The sequence below is a fragment of the Carettochelys insculpta genome, chromosome 1 (assembly GCF_033958435.1).
Source record: "Carettochelys insculpta isolate YL-2023 chromosome 1, ASM3395843v1, whole genome shotgun sequence".
NCBI lineage: Eukaryota > Metazoa > Chordata > Testudines > Carettochelyidae > Carettochelys > Carettochelys insculpta.
This window is the reverse complement of record NC_134137.1, coordinates 282,551,625-282,567,573: the sequence shown is the minus strand read 5'-3', so window position 1 is coordinate 282,567,573 and position 15,949 is coordinate 282,551,625. Positions and strand designations below refer to the sequence as shown.

At 44.5% G+C, this 15,949-nt stretch overlaps 1 protein-coding gene across 1 annotated transcript in view; it reads right to left on the bottom strand.

The window, feature by feature from the left end:
* The window catches only part of TNRC6B (trinucleotide repeat containing adaptor 6B), a 262,680-nt gene that overhangs the window by 13,993 nt on the left and 232,738 nt on the right, over window positions 1–15,949 (bottom strand). The window contains 7 exon segments of the mRNA XM_075009512.1: window positions 3,020–3,159; window positions 9,426–9,496; window positions 10,042–10,266; window positions 13,014–13,109; window positions 13,351–13,497; window positions 15,133–15,309; window positions 15,674–15,811. Coding sequence (XP_074865613.1) covers window positions 3,020–3,159; window positions 9,426–9,496; window positions 10,042–10,266; window positions 13,014–13,109; window positions 13,351–13,497; window positions 15,133–15,309; window positions 15,674–15,811 — 994 coding nt within the window.

Below are 15,949 nucleotides of genomic sequence, written 5' to 3'. Positions count from 1 at the left end.
AATCTCCACTTTATCAGTTTACTCTAATTCTACAGAACCCAAGATTTTTTTTTAAAGTGGCAGTAAATTTACAGCTCTTTTGGCTTTGTAGGAAACCCAGTATACAGAGTATGAAATATCAACAGAACCATAAATGTGCATGTGGAATAAATGGTTACTCACCATTGTAACTAGTTCTTTGAGATGTGTTGCTCACATCTATTCAAGTTAAGTGCGTGTGTGCATTGTGTACATGACTACCAGAAAGTTTTATCTTAGCTGCTACGTACTGGATCAGCTGTGGAGACCCCTGAAGTGGAACCCCACATGTGACCCAGCTTATCTGACTACTCCTCAGGTCCTTCTTGCTGGCTACTTCAACAGTGGGGAAAGAGTATGGGTAGATATGAGCAAAACATCTTGAAGAACAGTTATGACGACGAGTAACTGTTTTTTCTTCTTTGAAAGCTTGCTCATATCTACTGGAGTTAGGTGATTCTCGAGTCAAACCAAGGAGGAGGACTTGTTGGAATCAACATGTGCCTGACTCATGGATAGTGGCACTGCAGGCTGCACCCCATCTGGACTGCTACACAATAGCACAGTGTAACATAAAAGTATGTACAGAGGACCATGTCATAGCTTGATAAAATTTCCTGAAGAGGCACATGAGCAAGGAAGGCAGCTGAAGAGGGCTGAGCTTGCACAGAGTGCACTGTAACAGGCAGCAGGCTAACCTTAGTGACACCATAGAATGTTTGTATACAGGACGTAATCCAGGAAAAGATGTGCTGTGATGAAACCAGAGGCCCTTTCATACAATCAGTGACAGCCACAAAGAGCTGTGAGGTCTTGTGGAATGGCTTGCTCTGTTTGCTGTAGAAGGCAAGCACCCACCTCACTTCGAGAGGGCAGCTGCTGCTCCACTGAGGAACTGAGAAGCTTAGAACAGAACACAAGAAAGAAAATGTCCTGGCCAGTACGAAATCCAAAAATCACTTTTGGAAGGAAAGCCAGGCGAGGGTGGAGCTGAACCTTGTCTTATGGAACACTGTGTTTGGGGACTCTGACATGAGGACCCAGAGCTCAGACACCCTACTGGCAGAGGTGAAAGCCATCAGGAAGGCCACTTTCCAGGAGTTTAACTTGAGCATAACATACCAGTTTCCTGGATCCAGGGAGGAGATGACAGAGCAAGAGAAACCATGTGGAATCTCTTACAGACAAGGAGGTCTGTCATAGTGCTCTCTCTGGTCCAAACACAGCTTCACTGACTGTCTCTGACCACTCTGGAGAGTGCTGTTGCAGTCAGGATATCAAATCAGGCTATGCACAAAGCTTCTTGGCTTCCAGCTCCCAGTTTATGGCAGCTCACTGCAGGAGCACTTGATGGGCCCTGAAGTCAGCTGGCAGAAGTGGGATACTAGAACTAGTGACCGCTTCACCTGGGAGATGAAGAGGAACAGGCTAGCACCACAGAAGGAAGTGACCCTTCCTCCTCTATCTGTACCAACCATATTGGTTCATTTCTCAGACACCACCAAGCATGACCTTAGGAAGTATGACTGCTGGTACAGTAAAAGCTATATTATCCGGTACCCCCGGGAAAACTGGGGGTGCCAAATAAGCAAATATGCTGGATATTAGAGTGGGGTCCTGACTGGGAAGCTGGCTCCCAGGACCACCCTGCACTCACCAGCCCCCTCAGCTGCCAGCCTCACAGCTGCAGGCCACAGACAGGTAGCTAGCCACCCTAGTCCCGGCTGGGTGGCCACCAGTGGAGCAGGTGCTGGTTAACTGAGCATGCTGGTTATCAAAATTTTGGATAACCTGGCTTTTGCAGTCCTTGTTTGGTAGGGCAAAGGATTTCCCCTCAGATCCTGAAGAGCACTCTTCCCCTGGAGACCATGGCAGAGCCATACCCACTTTGCCTATAGGTAGTGCTAGAGAGTTAGCGATTGATGCTGGATTCAGGGCTGCAGTGTCTGGCCCATAGAGGGCTTTTCTCTGGGAGGTGCCGCGATGGCCAATGATGCAATGGAGTTCACGACTCCAAGAAACTTTACACCCTAGGTAGTCCTGGCTGGGAATAGGGTACTGGGGAGGAGGCAATATAAAGAGGGACATGAAATTCTTTGCAGCCTGGAAAGCCTGTGGAGTTGAGGGAGCCCAACCCTGGAAAGGATGAGTGGCCTGGCATGAGTCTCACTTCATCAGTTGCTCCCTGCTTGTCCCTCTACAGCGTCTGAGAGCTCCTTCTCTTGACACGCTGTTTCTTATAACTACTTCTTGGCAGTGGGGAGGGAGAACAGTGCTGGGAAGAGCCTGGTACTGGTGGGGCTCTTTGTATGGAAACCAAACTGCTCAGTGCCATCTTAGAGAAGGATGATTGAGACAACATTTTGAGGGCTGCCTCCATGAGGAAAGTCTTCAGACAAGCGTCTGTCTTTCTGAATGCATGGTCTGAAACACTTGCATTTCTCCTTCATGCGAGCTTCCCCGAGACACTTTAGACAGCACAAATGTGGGTTGCCCATTGGCACACCCAGTCCCTAGACTGACGTTCCATAACAGCTGGGACTGCAATTTACGCTACACACACACATATACTGGTAACTAAATACACTAACTACAAACACTATATAGAACAGACTACCGTGTCCAACCTATGAGGAAAGCCGTGCAGGAGCCAGCAGGTCATCCCAAGCAACTGTTATGGATTGTAAGAAGGAACAGAGAGTACAGCACCGTTGGTGGCCCGCATATTGGTGAATGCGCACAGGGTTTCACAGACACTGAAGCCCATCCAATAGGCATCCATAAAGGAAAAAAATTCCCAGCAGTTATGCCCCTTGTGCACCTGCACATGCGCACACACACCTACCCAGGTGGACATTAGCAAGCACTCAAAGAACAACTCTTATGGACCTCATCTCGTACATGCAGAACATTCATCAACAGGTAAAGTCATCTCTGTGGCAGAAGAAATGGTATATTATAATTATTTTTTGTATATCTGTATGTTGCTGGGGTAACTCACATGTGCAGTGCAGTCTGGGCCTTGGCTGCCTCCTGTTTGGTGTTGTATCGGATTAGGGCAGTGCCCTGGGTCAGGTTCAGATGGAATGTCAGCAGTGGACCATGCTGCATGCAGATCGTCCTCAGGGTTGACCCATCGATCTGAGGAAGAATAGTTAGGAAAAATAAAGGTTTACTGAAAGAAAAAGGGTACCGAAATTTTTGTTTATGATGTGAAAATGTTTGAAGAACTTGAGGAACGGTTAATAAACAGGGTAATAAAGACTAAGTATTATATTGTACGTCACAGGGTAGCTGAGAAGGTTAGTGAAAGAGATGGGATGTTATGTTCAAGCATGTTCTTTTCATCAGGCTTTTGTGCATCTTACAATGACTTCGCTCTCCAGTCCAGTGATTAGATAAAGATTTTTTTTTTTTGATAACACTGAATCACTCTAGGCCCCTGCCTAATTCTCTCTCCCTTCATCTTATTGAGATTACTAAATTATGATTCTCTCTGTGCTTTCTTAATTTCCAGTGGAGTAAAAACTGTATTTCTAACACTAATAATGGATGAGACATTGCATCAGGAAAACATCATTTTGATTACCTGAATGGCTGCTCTCCATCCCCAACTACTCAATTTCAGAAAAATTTCAAATCAGATAGTAATTTGAAAATACTAAAGATTACTATTTTATATGATATGAACAGCTGGGAATCTCAGCCCAAAGGTTCAATTTTTCACATAGTTGATTAGCTCACAAACCGCCACTGAAAACTGTTGCTGGTCTGCCAGATTAATAGAACTCAGTCTCTCATGTTGGACACCTTTAGCAGAAGCTATCTTTCTGTATCACAGAGTGTTACTTTGCCATTTGCCCTTTCTGATCACATTCTGCTCCATTTACTGCCTTTTTCAGTAATTTAAACTTCTCCCAAATGTATTCATCTGTCATGCAGTAACTGCTAGAAAAGCATGAAATGTTCCTTGCATTAAGAGAAATACAAAAATGTACCTTATCTTTGCAACTAAAACTTTTGCCCTACTGCTGCTCTTGCCCTCTATATCGAGAGAGATTCTTTATAATGTGAATGGTGGACTCTGGCATTCTGGATAACCCGACCAGGTCCCAGCCCTCCTTTCTGTCATCTCAGTTTTCTGTGCTGTGTGATAAAAGACAGTTATGTACTTTCTTGTAACTGTTGTTCTTCGAGATGTGTTGTTCGCGTCTATTCCAATTATGTATGTGTGTGCATGCGCAGTGGCCAAAAATTTTATCTCATCACAACACCTGTATGGTCACTCTGGGCAACCCCCAGGAGTAGTGTGTTCATAGCACTGAATATGGCGCTCCATCCTCAATTCCTTCTTGCCAGCTACTCCGAAAGAGGAGAAGGAGGGTGGATATAGAAACAGAAAGGAACAACTCATCTCCAAGAACAACAGTTAGGAGAAGGTACACAACTTTTCTTTTCTTATCTTCTTTGATTGCTTATTCGTGTATATTCCAATTAGGCGATTCACACGCCAGCAGTTTGGCAGTGAAATCAGAATAAACGGCTGATTGCAAAATTGCCCTACCAAAGGCTGCATTGTCTCTGGCCTGCTGTGTAATGGCACAATGGGCAGTATATGCATTTACTGAAGACCATGTAGCAGGACGATGGAGGCCAGAGCTACCATTCGAAACCCGAGTCTTTTTAGAAACTTGTTGACATCTCTCAAGTTTAGAACTGTCTGAGACCCATCCCTCTTGGCTTTCAGTATTAGGAAATACCAGCAATAGAAACCCTTGACCCTGTGTTCCTGAGGAACTTCCTCTAATGCTTTCAGTGACAGAAGGGACTGCGCTTCCTGGATGAGGAGCTGCTCATGAGAGGGGTCCCTGAACAGAAATGGGGAAAGGGGCTGGGAGGAGGGGAAGAAAATTGGATTGAGTATCCCATTTCTACTGTGGTCCAAAGTAATTACGGGACCAAGTCTGGTAGAAAGGGGATAAAATGGAAGCAAAGGGGTTGTGACCTGGATCCTGAATGCCATCAGGTGTACTGCTGACCATGTCATCAAATGGCCTGTTTAGGGCCCCAGGAAGACTTCAACTGGCCAGCTCCCTTGGCAGAAAACAGGTGTGGCCTCCTTTGATCACTCCTATTATACCACCTAGGGGCATCCTGTGGGCCTCTTGTTGGAAAATCCATAGGGGAAATCGCGGTCTAAAATGCCTGTGCTGGTTTGCAGGGATATGCAGGCCTAAGGACCTCTGGGGCTGTCTGAGAACCCTTTAGGTTGTGTAACCTTTTGCCCATTTTCTCAGACAATAGCGTTGCCCCTTCAAAAGGCGTGTCCTGGATAGTCTGTTGTACTTCGTACTGCCAGCACACTGGATACTTGTAGCCAAGAAGCTCTCCTCATGGCAATTCCAAAGGCCAGGACGCTTGCCAATGTGTCAGCACTATCCAAAGCCACCTGGAGGGCTCCTCTAGAAATAATTTTATGCTCATCAGTGAGTGCAGAGAATTCTAACTGGAAGTCAGTGGGAATAAGCTCGGCAAATTCTGACAGAGGTTAAGGTGTTGAATGCATGTCTGCTAACCAGGGCTTGGTGATTAGCAATAGGGGTGTGAAGCCACTCTACCCTGTACATCTTCCTCCCAAACAAGTCTTGCCTTTTGGCTTTGGGAGAAGGGCACTGGAACCTCTTGCACTCCCTGTGATTTGCCACATCAGCAATGAATAAATCAGGTGGGGGAATGAGTATATAGATGATCAAACCCCCAGAGGGGCAACACAGTGTCTTTTATTATGCTTTGCTGTGGGGAGACTGAAGATGGGGTCTGCCAAAATGTTTTACTCTTTTCTGATATGGATTTTATCAGAGGCAAGGAAACCCAAAAAGGTCCAGAGGAGGCCACCGTATTGACCATTAGGTTTGCTGCTTCTGTGACCACCTCTGCCTAAATGTTGAGGCCTTGGGATACTTATGCAACAGCCATAGGACTTTCACATCCCATAAGGTTGGAGCCACTGCCATGCCCACTAAAATTTCACCTGTCGAAGATAAAGATGATGATGTCAAAAGGTGGTAAGGTGTCCTGGGGAATACCTGGTGCTGCGGGAGTACTGATGATGCCAATGACGCTGGCAGAGCTCTCAGTGTCAGAATCTGGTGCCCTAATGGTGCCAGGTCATATGCATGCATAAACAGCACAGCGTGCCTGGTTGAGGTTTGCTGTCATGGCACTGAAGCCAAGGTTGACAAAATTGGGGCACATATCCACTGACTGAAGACCATGGTGGTGCCAAGGCTGCATTAATAAAGCTGTGGGAGCTGGGAGAATGTCTGGGCTCTCTACAAAGCACCTGAGGGTTCTTGGGACTCAATGATGCGGACCACAGGCTTCCCTTTTGATGCAATCAGAGGTTGTGAAAGCACCAAAGGTTCTCATGACTTCTTGCACTAAGGAGATAAAAATGGTGTTGTAATGCTAATTAGGTCTTCAGCTGCCTGAAAAGTCTAAGGCTTTGAAGGCTGTTGCAGTGGTCAACTGACGAGGCTGTGGATTCAGCCTGCCCTCTGTGGGGGGGGGGAACTGACATATGCCTGGCCAAAGACTTAGAAGGTAGCCCTCACTTCCCTTGATGAGAAGGAAGGACAGCTATCTCACTTCTTTTTTAAGGCACTAGAGATTGGGAAGGGCACCTGCTAGAAGATCCCTTTGAGAACGTGTGGTGGTTTTTCAGAGTGTCTTTCATCAGCACTGTGTGTTCATAAGGATGTTCTCTGTGCAGGGTCCCCAAGCCTGGGCCCAGATTGTGGGCACAGGGCCTCTGTGAGCAGGACTAAGTCACAGAATCATAGAACAATAGACCTGGAAGAGACCTAAAAAGCCATCAAGTCCAGCCCCCTGCCCTAAGCAGGACCAAACCCATCAGATCAGCCCAGCCAGGGCTTTGACGAGGCGAGACAAACACCTCCAGGGATGGAGACTCCACTACTTCCCTGGGTAGACCATTCCAATGCTTCACCACCCTCCTAGTGAAAAAGTTTTTCGTAATGTTCAACCGGGACCTTTCCAACTGCAACTTGAGACCATTGTTCCGTGTTCTGCCATCCGTGACCACTGAACAGCCTCTCTCCAGCCTCTTTGCAAAATCCCTTCAGTAAGTTGAAGGCTGTTATCAAGTCCCTCCTCAGTCTTCTCTTCTGCAGACTAAACAGTCCCAATTCCCTCAACCTTTCTTCATAGGTCATATGCTCCAGCCACCTAATTATTTTGGTCGCCCTCAGCTGGACCCTCTCCAGTGTATCCACATACTTCCTATAATTGGGGGCCCAGAACTAGACACACTACTCCAGATGCAGCCTCACCAAAGCCGAATAAAGAGGAATAATCACTTCTCTCGATCTACTGGCAACGCTCCTCTTGATGCAACCTAATATGCCATTAGTCTTCTTGGCTACAAAGGCACCCTGTTGACTCATGTCCAGCTTCTCGTCCACTACAACTCCCAGGTCCTTTTCTGCAGAACTACTGCCGAGCCAGTCGGACCCCAGCCTGTAACAATGCTTCGGATTCGTCCGGCCCAACTGCAGCACTCTGCAATTGTCCTTATTGAACCTCATCAGATTTCTTGCAGCCCACTCTTCCAATTTGTCTAAGTCACTCCGGACCCTATTCCTACCCTCCAGCATATCTACCTCTCCCCCTAGCTTAGTGTCATCCGCAAACTTGCTGAGGGTGCAATCCAACCCCTTATCCAGGTCATTCATAAATATGTTGAACAGAACAGGACCCAGAACCAAACCTTGGGGCACTCCACTAGAAACCGACCGCCATCCCAACATCGAGCCGTTGATCACTACCCACTGGGCCTGACCTTCTAGCCAGCTTTCTATCCATCTTACCGTCCATTTATCCAATCCACATTCCTTTAACTTGCTGACATGAATATTGTGGGAGACCGTATCAAAAGCTTTGCTAAAAAGTCAAGATAAATCACATCCATTGATTTTCCCCTATCCACAGAGCCACTTATCTCATCATAGAAGCTAATCAGACTGGTCACGCACGACTTGCCCTTCATGAATCCATGCTGACTATTCGTGATCATATTCCCCTCCTCCAAGTGCCTCAAAATGACTTCCTTGAGGAGCCCCTCCATGATTTTTTCAGGGACTGATGTGACTGACCAGCCTATAGTTCCCTGGATCATCCCTCTTCCCCTTTTTTAAAGACGGGCACTACATTTGCCTTTTTCCAATCATCCGGGATCTCTCCCAATCTCCACGACTTTTCAAGTTGCTGTTATGGTTTAGAATTTTTTGTCAAAATTCTCAACAAATGTGACAACAATCTTTCTGGTGACCCTCTCCCAGACAACGTAGGCAGGAGCAGTGTAGGTCATATTTTGGCTTGTGCTTGGAGCAGTCCTGGCAAGTCTTAAACCCTTGGGACTGCAGCATACCACGGTTCAGAGGGCAACAGCGAGAACGGCCACCCAGGGTAGAAGGGATCCCCAGTTTGCTTAAGGAATAACTGACTAACAAAACTATATCCACTAACCATAGGAAAAAATTGCAAGAGAAACAACTCGGATGCTTGCTGAGCAAAAGCTATGAGTTCCAACCTACCATCACTGGTGGTAAGAAGGAACTGAGGAGAGGAGGGGGTCAGTGGAGCACCATAGTAGGGGTCACCCAGACCAACCTTACAGGCCTGATATGGGGAAAAATTTCCAGTCACCATATGCGCGAATGTACCCATCCCTAACTGGAATACACACGAACACGCACTTAAAGGGAAAAAATCTTACTGAATAGTGAGTTGGTTGTCTAGTCTCAAAATACTGCTGATAATCAGACAGGTATTTTGTAGGCTCCAGTGCAGGCTAACTAGGGTAACTGAAAACAGGATCTCAGTAGAATTTATTATGAATGGAAACAAGCTTTGCAAAGAACTGCTGAAGTGGACTAACTAGGCTGTGCCATTGGCAACAGTGTGAAACATTCTGGGGTTTTGCTATGAAAACCCCAGAGTAAAACCTGTCAATCTGCCTTGCTCTGTTATTGAGGATGTCCCAAAGGAACTGGAGCTTTGAGCTATTATATACAACCCAATTTTCTTCACATTTCTGAATGACACAATCTTGAATAATTTGCCCATTAAAAACTTTGGGTTACTGTGGGGACAGTTATGGTATAATGGCAAACACCAAACATCCTAACAAAGCAACTGAGATTTAGTTGATGTGATTACTTTAGTCAAGCAGGCTACTCTGATTACCAGCATTTCATCAGAATCACCAAGCCAATTCAACATGGTTAAACCTCACTGAATAGAAGAGAAAAACAGCCAACAATCCTCCTCTCGGCAGATTAGCACTCCTGCCTCTCAAAAGAAGAGCAGAGAATAGCAGAGAATACCTGTGGAGTGAGATTGTGAAGAACCAGCCAGTAGCTAGGACGAACTGAACCACCATCACTCCATGTAGAAGCTGAAAACAGTTAAACAAAGGAAGAAACACAAATGTCAGAAGATACCAGGGCACAACATTCTGACACAAAAATAACTCCTTGGTACTATGTTCAGATCTTTCTGTCTCTCAGACAATTTCATACATATTAAAACACACTAACAATATGGATTATATGCTTCACAATAGTGTACATAACACAATTAATACCAGGATTAATTAAAATCAATTAACATTACACTTATCAGAAGTAATTTTTGCCAGTTTCTGTCTACTAGAGAATTTCCCAAACTATAACAGTTAATTTCTCCAACACCAAAAGATCTGTGCTGCAGAAATACTTTTTTCATAGCTCCCAGCCCTCTCCTCACTCCTCCCCAGGCAGCTCCTGGGGCCTTTCCCTCACATTGACAGTAAATTTCCATTTTAAAAAGGGATATTTTTTCCTTTACCGGGCAACCGCAACTTCCTCTCTTGTGAAGGCCGCATCAAATCCACACCATTAGCGTTGTATAACACACACCCCTCACGGCTGAGCAATGATGCTATCAGGAGATCCTTCTCACCAGAGGCAAGCCTTGAGTCCTGTGCCCCCCACCCCCTGACCGATCGGGGTGCTGTGCTGCTCCAGGGAGATGATGGTTTTGGATTGGTCAGGCCAGGTGGTGGGCGGGGCAGCCCTGTAGTGTTCCTTGAGGAAATATGGTTTTTCCACATCTTGTTGGAGAGATGAGTGGCATTGTGTCCTATGGGATCTGGGGACCATGTTGATTTGTAATCACTGAATTTTGCTATAAATAGATAAATACAAAGGGCATGCATTAGTGGGATTTAAGCCCCACAACACAGTCTTAGTAACTATGCAGCTATTATAACAGGCTAAAACCACTTCTGTCAGATGCAGGAACACAATATCTAAACCCATGCAGCTGTTAATATATACCATATTAAAACGCAAACAAAGTCAGACCTGGTTAATCTCCATTTCTGACAGAGAAACTCGTTCATTCATATAGTTATCTATTACGCACATTAATATAATCTGAAATCTAACTGAGGATCTCAAAGCTCCTTGCAAGGGTGGGCAAGCATTAACCTTATTTAAGAATTTGAAAATTGAGACACAGGAAAAAGTCGCTTGCAGCCTGAGGACACAAACCCACATCTCATCACTCTCTCCTCTATATAATCAGGCTTATTTTTATTGGATGACTTGCATTTTATGCAATAAGACTTTCTTTATGAAGTGCAAAGCAAGAAGCTGAGCTATAGTATAATCTGGATTCATGAAATCCCTTGATGGCAGGAATTTAGTTTATCAGACATAGTTACAATGTTACTGTTAGGGCTCAGAAAAATTACTGGTCACCCATTTGCTGAAGCTGATTCCGAACCTGTCCCCTAGCAAATGTTCAGAGACCTCCAATAAAAAGTCCCATATGATAAAATTGGAAACTTTGTGCTTGCAATTCTAAATATGAGGGAGGCCCCTACTTCTCCCTGAAAGAGGAAAACAGTAATAACATTCTTTAGAGTCTGCTGAAGTTACTGGACACTCTACTCACCTAGTATAAGCATGCTAGTGCGGGTTACTCCAGGGCCATGTCTACACTGACAAAGAACTTCGAAATGGCCATGGAAATTGCCACATTTCGCTCTGCGTGTCTCATCCAGAGGGGGATCCTTTTCGAAAGGACCCCGCCATCTTTGAAATCCCCTTATTCCTATGAGCTCATGCTTATACTGGTTGAGCAGAGCGTTCAGTAACTTCAAGAGACAGTCTCTGAACTTTTATTAGGGGACACGTTGGGGATCAGCTTTATGAGCTTATAGGAATAAGGGGATTTCGAAGTTCGTCTGGACGAGCCGCGCGGGAGTGAAACGTGGCAATTTTGAAGAGCCGGGGCCAGTGGCATACTAATGAGGTGCTGAATATGCATTTCAGTGCCTCATTACTAATTTTCAAAATAGCCATTTGCATGGCAATTTCGAAGTTTTTTGTCAGTGTAGCCCACATTTTTATCTTATTCTGACTGCATATAGCAAATGAAGAATAAAACAGTAAGATGGAAAAATCCAGAAGCAGCACTTGCTCTTCAAGAAACAGTAGTCTGGGAAAAATGCATTTGTCTAGACAATCATCTGGCTCACATCTGGAATGCGCATTTAACACCTAGCTATTGTTAAGTTAGTGTAGATTTAAAATGGAGAAAAAGCAGTTGGGGTCCTAGTTCCACAACGTAGCACAGTAAGTGCAAATAAGTCAGAATTAAGAATGCAGATTTATTAGCAAAAAGGATAATGATTTATAAAACAATGTATTTGAATCGCTACCTTCCATACTGCTTGGAGTCCAGGGGTCTGTAAGTACCAACGGTTTGCATTAACTTTACACATGTAAATCTAAAGTGTACCAAAAAATCTAAATACCGTCAGAGCTGGAAATTTTATTTAGGGATCGGTGAATTCTAACCTGCCAAATTTAGAGGACCCACTTCTAGGAGCCATTCTCCTGCACTAGGTAAATGCTCAGCAGATGAGAAACATGAAGAACAAGGGTTAATGCTCTTAAATTTCTACTTCTTTAAATCATTCCTATCTTTCCTGCATGCTAGACAGTTAAAAGGAGGTAAAAGCTGGATTTGGTGTCCCTCTTCCCTGACTTGGATTAACCAGCATCTGACTTTGACTTAGGAACAGAAACTTTATAATGTCCTCATAGAAAGAGCAAGGCTACACATTCAGACACTGCTTCAATCAAAGCCATCCTATAGACCTGCATCAGTTAACTAGTCAAGAGCAATGCCAGCTCAAAGGAAAATTTTGGGATTTACGAAAGACTGGAAATCAAACTGCACTTCCTGGATTGCAAACACAAATGATTACTCACTGTTGAGTACAGAGCTCATGATTAATAGGAATAACTGGTGTCCTTATCACTAAGGAAAGCTTTAGGGAAAAATTCTAACCTTTGGTCAACATGTTAAAATTGCCAGAATCACTATAGTGCTTTTTTCAAGTCCTGACAGGGGATGAAAGGTACAATAAACAGTGCAAATAAAAATGTTCTAACAGCGCTCTTACTCTTAAAAAGCTGGCAAGGTGATTGCATGGAGCCCTTCTCTCACTTAACATCTCAGAGTGCTTGGCTTAGTAGGAGGCACTTTTAAAAATCAAGAAAGGAAACCCCCCACTACTTATCCTATCAGATCCTGTGAGAGAAATACTTGTACATTTTTGGATGTTCCTTATATCCTCTCTGCTTTGCCTTCTACTCCATCCTCTGACCTATGTGCCAGACCTTTATATTGACCTTAAAGGGAACTTCATTAAATATATATAGAGTTGTTTTAAAGCAATGGTAATGGAACATGTAATCAGCAGGAAAACTAGCATACCAGCCAATCACAGTGCTGAATTCCCCAACATTCACGAAGCACTAAAGACTACACCCACAGTAAAGAGAGAAGGTGGGTGGGTACACATAGAGCATACTTGTTGACTGGAGATTATTTTTCAAGATCTGGAACCTGCTTACCTGAAGTGCTATGAACATTGGTGAAGGAATTGTCAGAGGCACTGTAGGGCCAGGCACCAGGTGAAGGCAGCGAGGTGTTGAGGGAAGAATTAGACCCTATAAAAGGGAAAAGGAGTAAGAAATATTGCTGATATATACAATAGTTTCTGTAATTCCAACAGAACCCACTGGTCCTATTTCCACTAAGTGTCAGTGACACACACAACAGCTATGTCAATGCAGCTGAAGCTTTTTTTATTTCTCACTTTGAGGGCTGGACAAGAGAATTAGATTTTTTTAAAATCCTTTCTGTAATAGGCTGAGATAATGGAATGAATGCAGGTGCCTAATGTTTTACCTGTGGTGTTGTCCCGCAGAAGTTGGTGATCAGTATCTACAATGGGAGATGTTGCAGTACCCCCCAGTACACTTCCAGGAGTCACATAGGGGTCAGATTCAGGGTCAATGTTTTGAATACCTTTCCACGGCACTCCTGGCTGAAACTCTGGGATGAGAAGGAATAAAAACAAGATGTAGAGACAGAAATGCCATTTAAAAATATAACGTTGAGGGAGATTTGAAAGGGCTCACAACTATTTCATATGGCTCTTCAACTGACCACCAGGAGAGGATTATTCTGCACAGAATATACCTTGTACTACTCCTCCCACCATGCTGCTCTTCACGTCAAATCTTGGGAGCTTACTCAAAATTGGCTCAAATACAGTAACAACCGGGAGTATGTGCAATCAAGTTGCACGTCTCTTGGGTTAACGCAACTGCTGCCTGACAGCCTGACTCTTGCTGCCCACTCCTGTCATGGGCAACATCCATTCCTGCCAAGGGTGGCAGCCATGAGTAAAGGCTGCTGTCCCCAACAGACAGCTGCTAGCAGCACCAGTTCTCCCAGCTGGGAGAACCAGTGCCACAGAGGCTTGCGGCCCAGTCCTAAGAAACCATGCCACAAGCCTCTGTCTGCGCACCAGGCTCCCCAGCTCCCCTGGCTGGGAGAAACCTTGCCTCAAGCCTCTTTCTGCATGGTTTCTCACAAACCATGGCACAAGCAACTGTGTGCCCCACAGCGGGAAGAAGCTGCAGGCTGTGTGAATGCCTCCCACCCACTTTCCACAGCTGCCTGCTCCCCCAACCCCCAATTTAGGCAAAATTCTATTTACGTGGAGGTTACTCAGGACACAACCTCTGCATAAATCAAGGAATTACTGAACAAGAAGTCTTATGGCACCTTATAGACTAACACATATTTTGGAGCATAAGCTTTCGTGGGCAAAGACCCGCTTCATCAGATGCATGAGTTGGGGGGGGTGGTTCCACAGGGGTGTTTAAACAGTGGGGTCCCAGTAAGAGGGAGGGAGGGCCAGAGCTGACCAGGTCTATTCACCAAGGTGGAAATGGCCCAATATCAACAGTACTTAATTAAGAACAAGTCAGATCAGACAGGGGGATGTGAACCTTTGTCAGAGTCTAATGGGGAGATGTTAGCACCCAGAGCAGAGAAACTGTCTTTGTAAGCTGCGAGCCACTCCCAGTCTGTTTAACCCATAGTTAATGTACTCCATCTTTCCATTTCAGAATGTGCTTTAGCTTTGATAACTATATAACAGCCTTTCCAAAATATTTTTTGCCTTTCCCATAGAAGTTCATGCCATATCATGGATCATCAAATGTAATAAGCTCTAGGTAGAAAAACCCTGCCCTTCCTCATCCCAAAACCACCAGGAAAACCAAGATTTCACACCTTTCACTGAGAGGTGTGCTTCCAAGCAAGCACAATTGAGAATGAAACAACAAGCAGCAGAGGTGGAAAACCAATTTGTATACATTCTATGGTTGGGTGTTTCTGAGTAGACAATCAATTACATTCAAGCCAAAGATGTATAAAAATCACAGTTCACTTGTCAGAAATCAAGAATCATTTAAGGCACTGGGGAGTTATTCTGTTCCTAATTCATATTAAATTTACATTGCCAGTTTAAAACTTACATATACAAAGACAACAGATTCAACAGACTGGGTAGAGAGACCCAAGAAATATCTCATGAGATAGTTTAAAAAAGCAAACTGAAGAGAAATGCCTGTCAAGTTTACTGCAGAGGTGAGGTCACGCTTCCCTGAGCAGTACCTGGAGGCCAGCTGGCGTTGCTGGTTTTACTTCCGATTTTGTTTGTTGGTGGGGACTTGGCAGGTAACCAACTATCACCAGCAGGGCCTGCATGACCACCCAATGGGTCACCTGGGATTATATCAAACTGGTTGTAGGGTGATCCTCCACGGGCTTTTCCAGGGGGCACTATTGCACCTGTAAAGTTGGAGAAAGATATCTTTACATGGAGGAAAAATAAGGAGCTTCGAAACAGGCAGGAAAACTGGAACCAAGAGAATTTAAAACTACCACAGAATAAATAAGGTATTAGTCAAATCAAAGCACATCACACTAATTTCACTGTAGTTTCAGAACTACTGGTGTGTGGGTCATAAATGATACCTATCAGCAACCGACAAAGCTGATGGGGTTAAAAAAATTAGCAGAGGAAAATTTGTTCAAAACCAATATCAAAGACAGGAAAACTGGAATGAAGATTGCTCTATTAACTTCTTTCACCTAGAGTGAAAAGGGGCAGTATAAAAATATTGCCAGCAATATAACCTCAAATCTCTCTCACCATTTTTGTGCATATTGGCATCTTGTGAAGCTACAGATGGCAGCCCTTCCATCATAGAAGTCCACTGTTTAAAGCGAGATTCTGATCCAGCTTCTTTCCCTCCCACCATGCCATAATCCATGCCACTGGAACCAAAGCCTGTGAAACAAAAAACAATGTCAGTTTCTCTCTTTTCGATCAAATTGCCTTCCAGATGGATACTTGTGACCAAAAAGAAATAAAATGCAACGGTAGTAACTGAAATTCTCTCTCACAGCTACAGTTCAGGTAATATAA